This window comes from Aricia agestis, chromosome 3 (assembly GCF_905147365.1).
Source record: "Aricia agestis chromosome 3, ilAriAges1.1, whole genome shotgun sequence".
NCBI lineage: Eukaryota > Metazoa > Arthropoda > Insecta > Lepidoptera > Lycaenidae > Aricia > Aricia agestis.
This window is the reverse complement of record NC_056408.1, coordinates 21,681,877-21,700,096: the sequence shown is the minus strand read 5'-3', so window position 1 is coordinate 21,700,096 and position 18,220 is coordinate 21,681,877. Positions and strand designations below refer to the sequence as shown.

The 18,220-nt window shown below is 38.6% G+C and overlaps 3 protein-coding genes across 3 annotated transcripts; 2 read left to right on the top strand and 1 right to left on the bottom strand.

Moving 5' to 3' along the window:
* Positions 1 to 7,224: 7,224 nt before the first annotated feature.
* LOC121740302 (DNA-directed RNA polymerases I, II, and III subunit RPABC3) lies at positions 7,225 to 8,013 on the bottom strand. The gene is made up of 2 exons (XM_042132973.1): positions 7,651 to 8,013; positions 7,225 to 7,455 (listed from the first exon to the last, which is right to left on the bottom strand). The coding sequence occupies exons 1-2, from the start codon at positions 7,941 to 7,943 to the stop codon at positions 7,296 to 7,298; spliced, it is 453 nt and encodes a 150-aa protein (XP_041988907.1). The 5' UTR covers positions 7,944 to 8,013; the 3' UTR covers positions 7,225 to 7,295.
* A 1,234-nt stretch (positions 8,014 to 9,247) lies between these two features.
* LOC121740300 (H/ACA ribonucleoprotein complex subunit 4) lies at positions 9,248 to 11,083 on the top strand. Its single transcript, XM_042132969.1, has one exon. The coding sequence runs from the start codon at positions 9,415 to 9,417 to the stop codon at positions 10,930 to 10,932; it is 1,518 nt and encodes a 505-aa protein (XP_041988903.1). The 5' UTR covers positions 9,248 to 9,414; the 3' UTR covers positions 10,933 to 11,083.
* Positions 11,084 to 13,184: 2,101 nt separating this feature from the next.
* LOC121740299 (zinc finger protein 26-like) lies at positions 13,185 to 16,985 on the top strand. The gene is made up of 4 exons (XM_042132968.1): positions 13,185 to 14,112; positions 14,681 to 14,814; positions 15,867 to 15,978; positions 16,270 to 16,985. The coding sequence occupies exons 1-4, from the start codon at positions 13,261 to 13,263 to the stop codon at positions 16,744 to 16,746; spliced, it is 1,575 nt and encodes a 524-aa protein (XP_041988902.1). The 5' UTR covers positions 13,185 to 13,260; the 3' UTR covers positions 16,747 to 16,985.
* Positions 16,986 to 18,220: the final 1,235 nt, after the last annotated feature.

Below are 18,220 nucleotides of genomic sequence, written 5' to 3'. Positions count from 1 at the left end.
ACGTGGTATTTCTCCGGTCGAGCCGGCCCATTCGTGCCGAAGCATGGCTCTCCCAGGTGCTCTAATACCTACTGCTAACATCGGTTTCTTCCAGACATGCACATTTTCTACATATATTTCTACATAGACTTAAACTCCTTCGGAAAAGCGCAATAACCCAACTAGCAAATTAGTCCTTTAACAAAAAGCCTAAATGACATTTAGTCGTATAGAAATCGTACAGTGGTAATTAAAGTCTCCAACATCGTGTAACAATATATTAAACGAACAATATGTCGTATAAGAGTTTAGTCATTTAATTTAGTCCTGTAATCGTTAACATGACCAAATTATATGACTATCCTATAATATATTTTTTTTTATGAACTAAGGGGGCAAACGAGCAAACGGGTCACCTGATGGAAAGCAACTTCCGTCGCCCATGGACACTCGCAGCATCAGAAGAGCTGCATGTGCGTTGCCGGCCTTTTAAGAGGGAATAGGGTAATAGGGGAGGGTAGGGTAGGGAAGGGAATAGGGGAGGGTAGGAAAGGGAATAGGGTAGGGGATTGGGCCTCCGGTAAACTCACTCACTCGGCGAAACACAGCGCAAGCGCTGTTTCACGCCGGTTTTCTGTGAGAACGTGGTATTTATCCGGTCGAGCCGGCCCACTCTTTCCGAAGCATGGCTCTCCCACGTATAAATATCGCAGCTGTGACCTTTAAAATACATATTTGATGTTGTATAAAATTAATTTATATAACAATCATAACCTGGTTGTAATGCCGACCATAACACTAGATACTCTTTAACAGTAATAAGGTTTCTACATGGCTATCATGTAAAGTCCATATATTTAACTGTTATAAAATACATCTTTAAATAAACGTTTCTTACATGATTTTTGACTCTCTTTATATGACTATTATGAAATGGTTATAAGCCTAATATTCATATTTTGAGAACTTAAATAACTTACTTAAGTAATGATTTTAAAATACTTTTAAAACTTACTGTTATAAAACATTCTAGTTATTTTATGATATTTTCATGTTTCTCTTTTACGACTTCGGCCAAGAAATAATCGGCCAAGTGCGATTCGAACTCGCGCACGAATCCATATCGTATAGTATAGAGCAAAAGTTGGCCAAAAATTGTTTTTCTTATGGGAACACCCTTAAATATTCACTTTATTTTAATTTTATTATTGAATAACGAATATAAAAGAAAATTTGGGAATATTTCATGTACCTACTTTATACGACCTATTACTAATATTATAAAGCTGAAGAGTTTGTTAGTTAGTTTGTTTGTTTGAACGGGCTAATCTCAGGAACTACTGATCCGATTTGAAAAATTCTTTCAGTGTTTGATAGCCCATTTATCGCGGAAGGGTATATGCTATATTTTATCACGCTAAGACGCGACGACGCTAGGTCCTAAAAATATATAAATAATATTTTGTTTTTATTATTTTTCCTACTAGCGGCAACAAAAATACAAAATCTGTGAACATTTCATAAGTCGAGCTATAGCGATTCTTGAGATACAGCTCCTGAAGACAGGCAGATGGATAAATGGTAAGTTAAGCGACTTATAGTCATGAGACATCATATACAAGTCATCATCATTACCTAAAATCGTGTAATTGTAAAATAACAGGTAATCTGAGATTAAATTAAATTCATAAATATTATTTTGCAATTATTCGAAGGGGGCGTTAAATATTTGTTAAAAAACGTATATACAATCGTCGAGAAATTTAATTTCCCTTAGAAAAGTAGATACTGTTACCGACTAACACCAAATACATTATAGTCAATAGCATTCATTTAATAATAAATATGGCAGACAAACTTTTACCAACACGATGGCTACTTTTTCTTTTACCTTACTTCAACAGAACTGTAAAACAATTAGTATCCGCAAAAAGGTAATGCTGATGACTCTTCCCAATGTTTACTCGTATACCACGTCTACTGGATCCCAATACGACGAAACGGTTATACAATTAATCACTTTACGACTGCTATACGAATATTTAGTCACTAAAACGACCATGACATGATCGCTATGCAAATAAAAGTTATATATTTTGCGCCTATTTCGCGTCATATAAAGGTTAATACGAATGTATAACCAAAAAGGCCTGACCTCAAGTTATAACCAAAACGTTGTCTCGAAACTTATATAACCAAATTTTGCTAGTTGGGAAGTAACATATTTTCCCAGGAAATATAACAAAAGATACTATAAAAAACAAATAATATTTGTGTAATTAAAACAGATTTTAGACTTGTAAATTGTAATAATGAGGGGCGGGGCGCGCGCCATTTCGTCACTAATTTAACTAATTTGCGATCGCTCCAGGTTGGGGAGACTTTTTTTACTTGTTAAAGCTACCAATTGAGGGTTCCGGAGGTCCCTCTTACTATTTTCGTTTTAGAAGAACACGTAAAAACGGAAAAATGCAATACTTTTTTGCAAGCCTCAGGCAGGCAGGCATTAGAAAATGACCTAAGTTGCCACATCTTTTCCACCTTAAACACTTGTAGAACTTCTTTCATATCAGTATCCATTCCCTCCTAATGAGTGAACAATTAAAAGTCTATTCTGAACTTTTTAAGGGTGAAATTGGTGGGGACTGGAGAGTTTTAAAAAACGTCTGTCACCCATCAACAAACATATTTATTTCAATTCAACCGGTAGCATGCGGCCACGCTCCTTTATATTATTGAGAACAAAGAAAAGTGCTTCAATTAGAGGCCTCCCGTACGGCCTGCCCTGGCCCCACCCGGACCCAAACGGCCCCACTCGTTAGCGGCCACGTGGCCCCTCGGGGGGCATATTTTCTGAGTGATTTAACAAGCTTGACTTTGCAATAAAAGGGTGGGTGTAAGAAACTTGTATGGGAAAATTGTTAACAATCAAGGCATCGATTGCGTAAATAATTGGTGGAGAAAATGTCCTTTTTGAAAAAAAATTCATAATAATTATGTGAACATAATAATATAATAATAATAATAATACTCCCCACACCGGTTTCGGTGACGGTGGCCGGTTTCATTGAAACCAGACCAGGTACGCAGGAGTAATTTTATAGTGCCCAAGTGTGTGCGCAGTACACAAGAGCACTCTCTATTCCTTTACTCTCATAACCCAGTGGGACGGAAGACCGACACGACTGGCGAGAGATCAGGCGCAGGACCGACTTTTTACATGCCCATCCGACGCATGGATCATCTTACTTGTCAGACAATCAGGTGATCAGCCTGCATTGTCCTAACCAAACTTGGAAATAACATGTTTCCAACGCGGGATTCGAACCCACGACCTCCGGAGTCGAGAGCGACGCATGTGAACATAATATTGTAAATACTATCAACTTTTGACCTTGAACTATGAACGATTGGATCCGGTTATAGAGCAGAGAAGTAACCTAATTATATACAGTGTGTAACAAAACTAAGTGATTTAATACTTTTATAGGGTGTGTAAGTGTATATGTGTTCCTTGTAGACTGTAGAGAGCTCACTGTGAAAGTAGCAGCGCTGAAAGACCTTTTTTTTGTGATTTGTATGGGTAAGCGCCCTAGTGTCACAACTCACGAGTTTTCCCTTACAAAACTGAAAAAAATGCTTTTTCAGCGTTACCACTTTTACAGTGAACTCTATACACGGGACTCATACCTATTAGGCCTGGAGATACTGACACAAAATTTTTGGTCATTTGTACCAGTATCGCGGTTTTACAGGGGTATAATTACGTAAAGGCAAAAAGGAAAATGATGGTTATAGCGCTCGCACTGGCAGCCCAAACGCGTGGGCATTAATCGAACGTGTCGGATAAATAACGAGTGTCGAACGATTTGTTCCACAAAAATGCTTGTATTTTCAGATAGCCGAAAAGAAATAAGTAGGCGAAAGCGTAATGCCATACATGTCGGGTGCGGCTTACAGCCCGCCATACCGACGCGAATACGTTAATTTTAATAAAAAAATTGAACCATCTGTACCAGGCTAATTTTTGCGTAGCTAATCATCGTCGAGTAGCCATTCACGAAAATCACCTTGCCATACTTTTCCGACAGCGACTTTATGGTAACAGCAGAATACCTAGCTATTACCATAAAGTCAGTAAAGTTTCACTTTTAAAAACCCCCGTATCTATATGGGGGGCTTTATATTTTACGAGCTTTTGCCCGCGGCTTCGCTCGCGTTAAGAAGTATTATTATATCCAAACTTTCATCCCCTATTTGAACCCCTTGGGGTTGGAATTTATCAAAATCCTTTCTTAGCGGATGCCCACGTCATAACATCTACCTGCATGCCAAATTTCAGCCCGATCCGTCCAGTGGTTTGGGCTGTGCGTTGATAGATCACTATGTCAATCAGTCAGTCAGTCACCTTTGAGTTTTATATATAAGTACAGGGTGTAACAAAAATAAGTGATAATACTTTAGGGTGTGTACGTGTTCCTTGTAGAGAGTTCACTGTGAAAGTAGCAGTGCTGAAAGACCAATTATTTTTTTTCACTTTTGTATGGAGAAACTCGTGACGCTCGGGCCCTTGCCCATATAAAACTGAAAAAAAATGTTCGTCTTTCAGCGCTGCTACTTTCACAGTGAACTCTCTACAAGGAACACGTACACAGCCTAAAGTATTATCACTTATTTTTGTTACACACTGTATAAGACTTCTCTGAATTGTACAAAATAAGAAAATCTTACGTCTTTTTACTTTGTAGCTGTAGATACCTAGATATTATATCCTGGAGGAGTTTAAATATTTTACTTCTGCGAATTAAAAAAAAAAAAGAAAATTTTACGTCTATTTACTTTGCAGCTGGCCAGCTGTAGCAGACTGCAGCTGATGTCATCCTCCCTTAGCTGCTTGTTGTCGCTAACATCACGTACTTCTTAGAATCTCCCTAGCTCGCTTCTACAAGTACAAGTAAGCACTTTTACTTACCTGACCAAATATGTAGCGTGGACCTTCTCCATATTTTTTTTGTGAAAGGTCGTCATATTTTTATGATTAACAGAAATAATTTCAGTATAGCTCTATGATATTCTATTATAAATTGGTATAGCTTGTCAAAAAAGAATAGGTAGCCGCTGTACACAATTTTGAAATCACATAAAAATATGAAAACAATAATCGATATATAAAAAGGTGCAAGGTGATAATATTTAAAGTGTATATGATATTTATTATAAACGTTATCTATGGAAATACAAAGAGAAAAAAACACCTTTTGAGCGTGATTTCGTTTAGAAAATTTTGTACTGCGTCTACTCTTTCTTGGCAGACTGTACATCAGGGCGACTGAAGCGAGCCCTAGGCCCTAGTACATCCCACAAGTCACAACCTTTACATTTTGTGGTACACTTTACGGAAAAACTATCACGCCTATTGATTTGTGCTTTAACATAGTTATTTTTTTTATTTTTATGTATATGTGTTTTCATCAGTCGGTCAAGGTGTGACGACGCGAGCCCTCTTGTGCGGGCTCGCTTGGCTTTTGTCTAGTTATTACTATACTGTGTATTCTCAGGTACTTCACGTAATAGCTGTTTACTGACCCGGGAAGATATATTGATATAAATGAATTAAATTTATTTTATTAAATTAGTTAAACTCGCAATATTAGAATATTTAAAAAATATATGACAATAAATTGTGAAAAATCATAAACTTATAATATACATAAGTTTATGTGAAAAATAATGATTCGTCTTAGGTTGGGTTGCACCAGAGGCGTGCCGCGTGGTTAAAGTTAAAGTTATGGTTATAGTTAAGGCTAAATTTAACTTTAACTTTAACCTTAGCTTTGACCGGAGAAGTTGACGGATGACAGCTGGTCCAACAAGGTTATAAATGAACGTGGGCGGGGGTGCTGCTGGTAAAGGAGAACTGTCAAAAATGGCGTTTTTGTATGATGACAGCGTTATTTCCTTTTTTCGCCACGTGCATTTAAAACCTTACTAAATATGGCGTCTTGACTCTTGATGGCGTCCATTTTTAACTTTAACCAAAGATTTGACATTTTGCATTGTAGTTAAAGTTACAGTAATTATCATGGAATTCGTAGTATATTATATTAATTCCATGGTAATTACTAATTATAGTTAAAGTTAGTTGCCAGTGCAACCCAACATTTGAGAAGTAATTAGCGCCATCTATATTAAATTTTTGTAAAACAAATTACTCACTACTCAACACAAGATGTCGCGACTGTCGCACAGTTGCGCACTAAAATACATAGATAGCGCTTTAATATATTTTGTTGCAATAATTTTTATAAAAATCATTATAATCAACTTATCGTAAATTTTTTATTACAGAAAGGTTAACTATTATATTTATTATTTTATTATAAAAACCTAAGACGTGAATCTTAAACCTATAAACTAGTTATTTTTGTCTTCACTAGATTCTTATTTTATCTAATGCATGTGTAACATGGTAACATTTGAGTGTTTGGTAATATCAAATAAAAACAAGTTACGTAAATTATTATACAAACTTTATTTAAACTTATAACTAGTTACAATATAAGTAGAGCTATCAGTGTGTGTTGCGTTATGTTACTAACTTTTGTAGGCAGTGCCGTAAATAGCCTTTTTTGCGCCCTGTGCGAGCATATATAACTGCACTCTTGTTTTTTAACTGACTTCCAATTAGGAGAAAGTTATTTGTGGATATTTTTTTCTACATTGGAAAACATCTCTGGGGGGCAGCGGGAAGTACTTATCGGGTGCAATTCGAAAAAATAAGGGTCTACCTGGTCTGGCCATTCTTGCGCCCCCCCCAGAGTTTACGCCCTGTGCCTGGGCACCAGTGGCACCGCCCTATTTACGGCACTGTTTGTAGGGTGAATAGAATTTATGCAGCATTATTACTCCCATTACAAAGGACATATTTTTATATCTGGTGATTTGAATGTATCATTTATGTAATTATTATTTTAACCCAATCCCCAAGTGGCACCCGGCTGCCGCATTACAATTGATAATCGCTTGTGTCTGCGATACCCGCAATCAAGGTATTACCATGGTACTAAACAGTAACCACTAACGGCCGTTCCCAATATTTGATCTATCTCTGGTTTTGCCCTACTAGAGATAGGAATAGCTCAGATTAGACATTAGAGACATATATTTTATGTCAATTGTGAGCTATTCCTATCTCTAGTAGGGCAAAACCAGAGATAGATCAAATATTGGGAATGGCCGTCAGTAACATTCAAATACTTGGGAGTTTATAGCAAATCTTGGCGCCCATGATAACAGAAGGATCACTTTAGAACATTTTAAAAAGCTAGTTTCTTCATTAATAAATACATATGCTGGTCAACTTCAAAACCGTGTAAATTGTTGGCGTCTCCCTGTAACCTCATCAAGAGTCCTCCGAATGAGACATATGCGGATAATCTTGTGGCCGGCTCCATTCCAGCTTCGTCGCCGTCTATCCTGAAATGCAATGAGAAACATGAAATATATTATGAGCATTGTTAATTAAATACACAGAAATTCTTTACTCCTAAATAATTATTCTATATCCTTTTCCGATTTTCAAAGTATGCCAAATATCATCATACAATAATATGGAAAATAATTTAAAATAGAACAGCAAACTTTTGTAAGGCAAGTAAACAAAAATCTAACCTATAAACCTTTCCGTACATAACATATTCGAAACTGTCAGCTCGGTTTCCCTCGGTTTCTAGAGGATTCCATTCTCCACCGTCGGGATAACCGTTTTCTCTTAACGTTGTAGCTAATACTAATCTAAACTTATCCCCCAATTCCATGGGATAGATCCAAGAATTGATGTCCAAAATAAGATCCATTTTGAAGGATTCTGATTCACAGTGTAGCCGGCTAACTCGATCGAATTTCTTGCCTTCGGGGTCCATATCCTTAACATTAAATATATCTTCAAATAAAACACCAGCCATGGTGTGGGAATTTAGTATAAATTAATGAAATTTACAAAAATAAACAATTTACACGCCGTCTTCGCCCTTCACAACAGGGGATGACATATCTCTTCTTAGTCTGTGGATGACATTCACATGACATTTTTATTTTTTAATTTTTATTATTCTGTGTCTCCTCCTCCTCACTCCTCAGATATTTTGGTCCATCATAGAAATGGCCAATGGGTTAACATAATTGGCCCTCTTTGTAGTTTGTAGTACAAACTACAAAGATGGCCAATTTGTAGTTTGGTCAACTTATGGACTATGGTCGATTTACACGGGTGACTAACGGGTCGATTTTAAGCGCTTATTCCACTTATCCTAGCTAGGATAAGTGGAATAAGCGCTTTAGTCACCCGGCAAGTCACCAGTCGAATCGCCACCCCATTTACACGGGTGATTTTAGTCACCCGGCAAGTCACCAGTCAACAGTAGTATTCGCAGCAAGCGATCGCTTGCGACTAAGCGTTTGCACGGTCGATTTTAGTCACCAGCCGCATGCGGCCATTAGCCGCACGACTTTGGGGCTTGCGACTTTAGCCGCATGCGGCGTAGTCGAATTGCCATTTACACGGTCAATTTTCGCCGTGCTGCGGCTTTAGTCACCCGTGTAAATCGGCCAGTACAGTCTGTCAAGAAAGTGAAGAAATTAAAAAGTGGCAACATCGTAGTGTCATCCCCATCCAGAAAAAAGGGATGACCATAGATAAAGTATAGTATAGATGTATCATGTAGTCAAGGTGTATTTTTTTCTTTGTATTTTCACAGAGAATGCTTAGGTTTTGGCGTTGTTCAGTCAAAGGGCTAGCCGTTTGATTGAACGGCTATTTAAACCAGTCGGCTGCGACATACACACTGCTGCGATCTCGCTGCGATAATAACGCCGCAATGGAAATACGACGTATATCGCAATAACGCAATTTTCTTGCATTGACCTGAGAGAAAAGACACAATAGTGCCATCGCAGCGCGGCGCGGCGCTCTCTCGTAAGAAATATCTGACGATAAAAACGCAAGCTCTGTGTTCAAGGAATCGGGACGCATTATCGCAATACCGCATGCGTTATTATCGAGTATCGAGTTATCAACGGATAATAACATGTGCGGGAGCCGGGAGCGTTTCTGCTTCGTTTTAATATTTAGTTCCTAGTTCCTACGGGATTTAATTGCGCTCACGAATAAATCGCTGGCAAATATTAAAAGTTAAAACTTCCCACATTGGAAAAAAATCACAACTATCAAAAACAGACGCATGTCACATGTGGATGACATATGTCAGATGACAAATGGAAGCATCTAAAAATTTTGGAAGCTAACCTCACAGTGCACGTGTTTGATTTTTATAAACATGTGTGATAAACAGTAGTATTATTGGGAAACTTATTTTGACCCGATTTAAAAGTGTGACAGGCATTATAAGTGTTAGCGTCCCGTAATTATTATAAAGTATGACTGAAGTTCAGCAACCCGGCATCGAAGTGTTTTCGGAGAAAAAAAAGAAGAAAAATAAGGATGGGGTGTCGCTTGGCACGTTCCAAAAGCTCGGTGATTTCAAAATAGAGCCATCGGAGAGCGTCACCAAGCTCGATACGGCGTACTGGCCGCTCCTGCTGAAGAACTTTGACCGTCTCAACGTGCGCACGAACCACTACACGCCGCTGCCCTTTGGCAGCTCGCCACTCAAGCGACCCATCACCGAGTACATCAAGGCCGGGTTCATCAACGTCGACAAGCCCAGCAACCCCAGCTCCCACGAGGTCGTGTCATGGATCAAGAGGATCCTGAAGGTGGAGAAGACGGGGCACTCCGGCACCCTCGATCCCAAAGTCACGGGATGCCTCATCGTATGCATAGACCGAGCTACTCGGCTGGTCAAGTCCCAGCAGAACGCCGGTAAGGAGTATGTCGCCGTTTTCAATTTGCACTCCGCCGTCGAGAGCATCAAGAAGGTTACCCAAGGACTGGAGAAACTGAGAGGAGCTCTCTTCCAGCGTCCCCCGCTCATATCGGCCGTGAAGCGTCAGCTTCGCGTGCGCACCGTCTACGACAGCAAACTCCTGGACTACGACCAGGAGAGAAATATTGGAGTATTCTGGGTCAGCTGCGAGGCTGGCTCATACATCCGTACCATGTGCGTACACTTGGGCCTCATGCTGGGAGTCGGGGGTCAAATGATTGAGCTCCGAAGAGTGAGATCAGGTATCCAGGGTGAAAAGGAGGGTATGGTGACTATGCATGATATTCTGGATGCCCAGTGGGCGTACGAAAACCACAAAGACGAGACGTACCTGAGGAGAGTCATCAAGCCCCTGGAGGGTCTCCTGGTGGCCCACAAGAGGATATTCATTAAGGACAGTGCAGTGAATGCTGTGTGCTATGGAGCCAAAGTTCTTCTACCTGGTATTCTACGTTACGAGGATGGTATTGAAGTTGACCAGGAGATTGTTATAGTGACCACTAAGGGTGAGGCTGTAGCTCTGGCCATCGCTCTAATGACCACATCGACCATGGCATCCTGTGACCACGGAGTAGCAGCCAAACTAAAGAGAGTTATAATGGAAAGAGACACCTACCCCAGAAAATGGGGCTTGGGTCCCAAAGCATCTCACAAGAAAATGCTCATCCAGCAGGGAAAATTAGACAAACACGGAAAACCCAATGAGAACACACCATCTGAGTGGCTGAACAGCTATGTGGATTACAAAAAAACAGAAGTTAAGGAGACGGAGAATGGCACACAGGAGGAGAGCAGAAAGAGAACGGCGAGCATAGCCAATGAGGATGATCCCAATAACTCAGTAGAACAAAAGTCAGAAAAGAAAAAGAAGAAGAAAAAGAAGGACAGTGAAAGTATCGCCGAAGCTGATACAACAGTAGACGCAGCGGTAGAGGATGCTGAAGCGCCCCGTAAGGAAAAGAAAAAGAAGAAGAAGAAGGACAAAGACCAGGAGCGGGAAGAGGAATAAACAGATGAGTTGGACTAGAATCATGTGGCCAATGCCTTTAGAATAACCAGATGATATAATCAGTTGCAGAGTATACCTCACTGTTTTTGTGATTGTAGTATAAATCACAAAATAAAATATTTACATATTAATACCTCGATCGTGGGAATGGCAGACACAATAGATATTCAATTGTTATGTGGCACCTGGGTGCCGTTTGGGAGTTGATGGGTTAAAAACAACCCATAACAAAGGAACTACTACTTAGTCAAGAATTCCAGACCTTTTTAAAGTTTGATAATTTGTAATATTGCATAAGTTAAGGACAGCTAAGCCCAGAAAGTTATAAATATGTTGCACTTAATGATTTTCAGCCTTATTATTTGCCATATTAATGAAAAATGTATTTGTTTTGGCTCTTTAATTGAAAATTCTGCAACAAGGGAGCCCAACTGGGATAATAAATGTTTTATTTGTAATGTATAAGTCTTAGTTTATAAGTTTAAAGATTATTGCTTTATTTTGCTTCAAATAAAGTTTGTTAAAAACTGTTTCTGTTTATCGTAATCCTCTTTGCAATTTTACTTTAACGATAATAAGTTTAATGGCCTTACTGAAATAATAGTACAGGGCATAATATTACTTGTTGCATATTATATTGTTATTTTATTCAAGATAACAAGATACAGCCTACAGGCACACATAGGGTTACCAGATCGCTAAACCGAAAAGCCGGACAAAGCACCCAGCTTGGCTGGACATTGTACAAAAAAGTCCTGCTATTGAATACTAGAATCTGAACTCTTACCGCCGTACTCAGAGACATTTAATTATGATTAACCTTCAATTTAATGAAGAGTTTGACAGATAATGTATGGGGCTTATATGTACCGGTGGTAGGCAACATGTAGTTCAACATTCTGAAAATATTTGATTCAAATTTATTCAGAAATAAAACAATTTTTATTTTTTATTTTACTCTGAGTGCGGCAATAAGTGTAGGAATACATTCGTAATTTTCTGAATGTATTCAAACAATTTAACATACAATTTTACATTTTATTAGGTGTAAAACCTTCTAAAATGAGTAGATTTTCACATAAAATTATCGATTAAGTACTTAAGTACGTATAAATAAAATTGGAGTCTGTTTGTAATACTGAAAGAACTGTTTTTTACTACATGCATATGAATCTATATACGGTACTGTCTGTCTGTTTGTTCCGGCTAATCTCTGAAACGGCTGGAGCTATTTTGCCGGGACTTTTTTTGGTAGATAGCTGATGCAGTAAGGTGTAACTTATTACTTAGGCTACTTTTTAACCGACTTCCAAAAAGGAGGAGGTAAAAGTAAAATATACTTTTTTCATATTTGTTAGCGGACTATCCATCTTTGTTATTATACTACTAGATGACGCCCGCAACTCCGCGCGTTGCGCCAAAACACGTTTATCGCGCTGGAACAATACATTTTTTCGGGACAAAAAGTATCCTATGTCCTTTCCCGGGACTCAAAGACCAAAGTACAACCATACCAAATTTCAGCAAAATCGGTTTCAGTGGTTTGGGCGTGTAGAGGTAACAGACAGACAGATAGACAGACAGACGGACAGACAGACAGACACACTTTCGCATTTATAATATTAGTATTTAGTAATGGATGTTGACGCGGACGAAGTCGCGGGCAACAGCTAGTACATATATATAAGTATAAGTCTGTCAAGAAAGTGAAGAAATTAAAAAGTGGCAACATCGTAGTATTATCCGTTTTATCTTGGATTGATTTGAAAGGAATGACACTACGATGTTGCAACTTTTTTATTTCTTCACTTTCTTGACAGGTTATATACCTGAATACCTGAATTTCTCGAAATAGATCTAATTTCTAAAGTCTATAACAAAATACTATTTTTTTATTCTTATCATGAGCAGTGAGCTGCATTAAAATTAAGTTTTACCACAGAATTTAAATTAGTAGTACCAAGTTTTACATCGATAATTTTGAGGATCGTTATTTTTTAGAATTTTCTATCCCTGAAAAATTTTTGTTGCGGCCATGCCAGTGGTAATTGGCACCAAGACCAAGCACAATATAATATTATAAATTATAATGCTGCACAACATACTTGTGGCCATAAACTTATAATATACTGTCGTACTTGTGGCCCCGGGCCCGTGTGAATTAAAATAAAAAAAAATTGATGTCATGTGTCAATGTCACTATCATTTGTAATTAAATTTATATTTTGTAAACAAAAGGAGAACCCGTGAAATCTGCTGTTTTATGAGTTTAAATTACATCCATCATTATTTTGGAGACTTCATAATAAGTTTTAAAACTATTTTCAAATGACTTCAGAGTCCCTAATTAAGAAAGACCACAATATAGCTTACAACTATGAATACTTTCAGCAAGCGGACGTGTGCAGATTGTGCTGGAATAAAAATGCTATAACAGATTTATTTAACAAAAATTTAAAGAACACATCTGTCACAAACTTAGCTGATAAAATTAAGCAGTGCTTGGAAATTGAGATTTCCGAGGATTTGTTTCCGAAGAAATTGTGCGCGTATTGTTGCCAGCAAGTCGAAAAGTTTTATGTCTTTAAAGTTGTTTGCCAAGAAACCGATAAGAAGCTACAAGAGATTGTGCAAATGTACCTCGAATCATCGGTAGTAAAATCAGAAACCATACCAAATGAAGAGGAACATAAATTGTTTACTGAATTTGAAAGCGCTGAACCAAATTCCGATAGCACAGATGACGATATTAAACCTAAAAATCGCATAAAAATTAACCGATATAAAAGAACACCAACCTACTGTAACATCTGTAGAAAAGATTTAGAAGACGCCAGCAACTTCATAAAACATAACTCAGAACACCATGGAATAGAAAATGGCTTGTTCAAATGTTTTGGTTGCGAGAAGATGTTCAAAAATCGCAAAGCCCGTCTCAGTCACGAGCATCATTTTTGCAAGGGTCTCACTGATGGGTACAAATGTGCCTCCTGCGGAAGGTTTCTCCCGAGTCGTCGACATTATGAGACCCACATGAGGGACCACAGAGATAATGTATCTGTAGACTTGCCCGAAGACATATTTAAGTGTAAACATTGCTTCAAACTGTTTAAAAGTAAAGATGAGTTAAACAAACACATTCTTGAACATGGTGTGGGAAAGAAGAACTTTGTTTGTGAGGTTCGGTCGCTTATTCTCTTTGTTTGTTTTAAATATAATAACTTCTTTTTTAAATGTAAGTAAATAAGTTGTATTGTCAGCTGTTTTTAAAGTGACGTAGGTGGCATTTATAGTGGAATAAAAGCCATGCTTTTACAGTAGATGCTCCATGCTTAAAGTGAGAACTGGTTAATTAATAGCACTATTTATAATGTTTATAAACTTTGCAATAGATATGTAAAAATTATACATTTACAAGTCAAAGTCAAAAGTAATCTGTGTTTTGACAACTTAAATCGAAAATCTATGCAAAATATAAAAAAAACAGTCTCTCATCTTAAGGCTTCACCCAAACATACACGTCAGTAATGCGGGACGCGAGTAGGACGCGGGATGGGAGCGTCTGCAATGCATAACTGGTGTGCACACCGGCGCGACTACGGTGCGAAACCGTCTATTATTCCCGGTCTGCCCATGCGAACGTCCTGCGTTGCAGACACTCCCGCTTTGCAGCTTTGGTCGCGTAGGTCGCTGAATCTTTATGGACAAGATGTGAATATTAATGTTTATTTGCATTAATAAATTTCAGAAATGTGGTCGGGTATTTACACGCCAGGACTACCTACACAAACATAAACTCACCCATACGGGAGACAAGCAGCATGTCTGTCCGCACTGCAACTTCCGAACCAACCAGAGGTCTTCACTAGTTGTTCACATAAGGTAACATACCTTTTGCATAAGTGTCTAAACACTTTAGGACAAAAAAACGCGGCCGAAGTTCGGCATGATTACGCCTGCAATGTAATTTAAATTACTGTTGACACACCATGCCGAAATTACGTCGCGTTATATTGTATACGTATGTAACGCATTGCAGGCGTAATCACGCCGAAGTTCGGCTGCGATTTTTCGGCGATTTAGTGTGTTTAGACACTAATAATAAATTGATTTTGTATTACAACATAAACTGATTTTTTACTTCTTTATTGCGCATGACGTAACATTAAAATTAGTACTAATAATAATGGGGTTTGTTCTAACAACTATTTTATGATCTTACCCAAAACTAGGTCTCCATACCAAATCTAATCAGAATTGTGGGTAGGTCAAGTGTTAATAGTAACAGACAGATAGACATACTATATTATACAACAGCTCTGGATTTATGTAAAGGCAGTATAGGCCATGGCCTATGGGCGGCAGCATGCTATGGAGTCCTAGGGGGGCGGCAGCGTCCTAGGATGGCGGCAGAGTTCGTACATGGGGCGGCAAAATTAAAGTGGCTTATGCTCATAATATATATAAATCCGGCCCTGAGAACTGGGCTCATCTATACATCCATACATGATATAAATAAAATTGGAGTATCTGTTTGTAATATTGAAAGAACAGTTTTTTACTACATGCATAATATGAATGTATATAGGGTACAGACATTAAAACAAATTTTTTTACAATTTTTGTCTGTATGTCTGTCTCTCTGTTTGTTCTGGCTAATCTCTGAAATGACTGGAGCGATTTTGACGGGACTTTTTAGGCACATAGCTGATGTAGGCTACTTAGGCTACTTTTTAACCGACTTCCGAAAAGGAGGAGTATATATTTCACTTTTTTTATAAAGAAACCCCAAAAAGGGGACTTTTCTTTTCTTTTTTATTATCTTTGTTATCACATTTTGTTGACGGGGACGAAGTAGCGGGCAACAACTAGTACATTATAAATTCTACAGCCTTCATTATGAAGGCCATGTTCTACTACATGTGTTACTACAGGAAGCACACTGGCGAGAGGCCGTACAGCTGTGACGTGTGCCCGCAGCGCTGCGTCTCCAGCTCCAATCTGCGAGCACACCGTCGCCGACACCTCGGCATCAAGCAGCATGAGGTAATGGTAATTCAGTATCCTTAGTTAAATTTTCACTTTGTACTTTTCTCATAAAATAAGGGTAAAATCAGTATAGTATGTAGATCTTTCGAAAGGGTTGACCTCTTACTTCTTAGCTCTAGGCGTGTGCCTCGAATTTTGCGTCCAGCGAAGCAGTGCAAAAACGAAATGTTTTGAATAGATTATAATGGACTTGTGGTCAAAAACCGCAGAGCAGCGGCGCTACAGCTGCTGCGACAGTTTTGCGCTTAAAATGTAAATGTTATGGTTTTTAAATTTGTAACCTTACAGTGTACAATATGCGGCAAACGGTTCGGTTACAAGGAGACTTTAGCGGAGCATGTGAGTTCCGCGCACGCGCCGCAGCCGCAGCCGTGCCCGCTCTGCCCCGCGCGTTACACCCGCCCGCGCGCGCTCGTGCGACACATCCGCGCCAAGCATTCCCAACAGCAACAGCTGCAATGTGATGTACAAAATGTGCAATGTGAGGCGCAACCGGTGCAATGTGATGTGCAAAAACTGCAATGTGATGTGCAACAACTGCAATGTGATGTGCAACGAGTGCAAAAAAATGCGCAGCAGGGGCAATATGATACGCAACCGGCGCAACAAAATATGCAGCAGGTGCAATGTTACACTAAGCAGGTGCAGCAGGTGCAGCACAATGTGCAACAAGTGCAATCACTGCAGCAAGTTTTGTTGCAATCAGAGCAACACATCCGAATACCTGTTCCAGCTGATGATTTACAGGAGCAAGACGCTACTTAAACAGTTAAGATATTTTTTGATTATATTTTTACTTATCTGTAAGCTGGGAAGCCTGCAGTGGAGTCTTCCAGAATATTCAGTCTTTGACTTTGTTCATATTCTAATTTATGGCAACAACCTAGACTGTAGTTTAAAAAATGTAAAGAAAAGGTTGTGACATCAGTTAATTTCTCACCAGACAAAAAAGATTTCCATACCTACTAGAATCATGAGATGTCATTTTAAAAATCTTTGCATAAACATAGCCATAATCTAAGATATTATAATAATAATTTTATTACTATACTTACATAATATTTTAATATTATACATAATTGAAACCACATAATATTAAAAGTATTATTACAATAATAAAACCAGAATAATATTTACAATAGTTATTTTATTTTCACTCGTTAATGGAATCAGGCGTTACTTTGCGGAAATCCATAGTTTAAATTTAGTTTGTTATTATTTTTAGCAATATTCCGCGAAAACAACTTCCACCTTTAAGTAAATGAGTGAGTGTACGCATAGACATGCGTACAGCACCTCCCTCCTCCCACACTGCCTATGCGTACACTCGCATGCAAGAACTTGCAAACACCACCACCACACAAGCAATAATGTTGGCAAATCCGTGCAAGGCCCCTCACCACCATGCAGGTTGAAAACCTCGACGCGCGTTTCGCCCCAACACCGGAGCATCCTCAGGATGTGGACTCTACGAACAACGTCCGTTAAGTGCCGCCAACGGCCAAAACACCGCCTTTTATACACTATCGAGCCCCGCTACTATCCCCACTACCCCCACTACTCTCACTAGTACCCCCGAACATATTTATAAGCGGTGACGTAGTCAAGCAAGTTTGGTCATTCAACAATGCAAATCTGTTATTTTTCTTTTCTTTTATGATCTCTAATTGTTCCAACACGCTCAGCCGAAAGCCTTTATCGCATTTATGTAAAACTTTATAGGAATGGCCATCGGGCACAGTATGATTACTATCTAAAAGATGTTTAGCAAAATGTGACTTATCAGGATGACCATTTCTATAAGCCGCGATATGTTCTTTATACCGAGTCTCGAAGCTGCGTCCAGTTTGACCCACGTATACACTATCGCATTCAGGACAATCGATCTTATAGACACCGGATTGATATTTTTTATCAATCTGGTCTTTATTATGACACAAATGATGTTTTAAAGTATTATTTGTCCTGAATGCGACATGCATATCGTTGCTTTTCATTATTTTGGATAAGCGTGCAGATACCTCTCCCATGTAGGTCAAACTGGACTTATATCTAACTATCTCTTTATCAATAGGACCTGCGTACAAAAACTTAACCAGTTCTTTCTTGTTTTTATTTTTCAAAATATTATTAATGATTTTTGGACTATATCCGTTGGATATCGCAATTTGGAAAATAATATTAAGCTCATTTTGATAATTATCTTTACTAAGAGGGATTGATAATAATCTATGAACGT

Coding starts and splice junctions, on each gene's coding strand:
- LOC121740302 (XM_042132973.1), bottom strand. CDS start 7,943: ATGGCTGGTGTTTTATTTGAAGATATATTTAATGTTAAGGATATGGAC. Junction 7,456..7,650: donor ATGTACGGAAAGGTTTATAG/GTTAGATTTTTG, acceptor ATTGCATTTCAG/GATAGACGGCGACGAAGCTG.
- LOC121740300 (XM_042132969.1), top strand. CDS start 9,415: ATGACTGAAGTTCAGCAACCCGGCATCGAAGTGTTTTCGGAGAAAAAA.
- LOC121740299 (XM_042132968.1), top strand. CDS start 13,261: ATGACTTCAGAGTCCCTAATTAAGAAAGACCACAATATAGCTTACAAC. Junction 14,113..14,680: donor AGAAGAACTTTGTTTGTGAG/GTTCGGTCGCTT, acceptor AATAAATTTCAG/AAATGTGGTCGGGTATTTAC. Junction 14,815..15,866: donor TCACTAGTTGTTCACATAAG/GTAACATACCTT, acceptor GTGTTACTACAG/GAAGCACACTGGCGAGAGGC.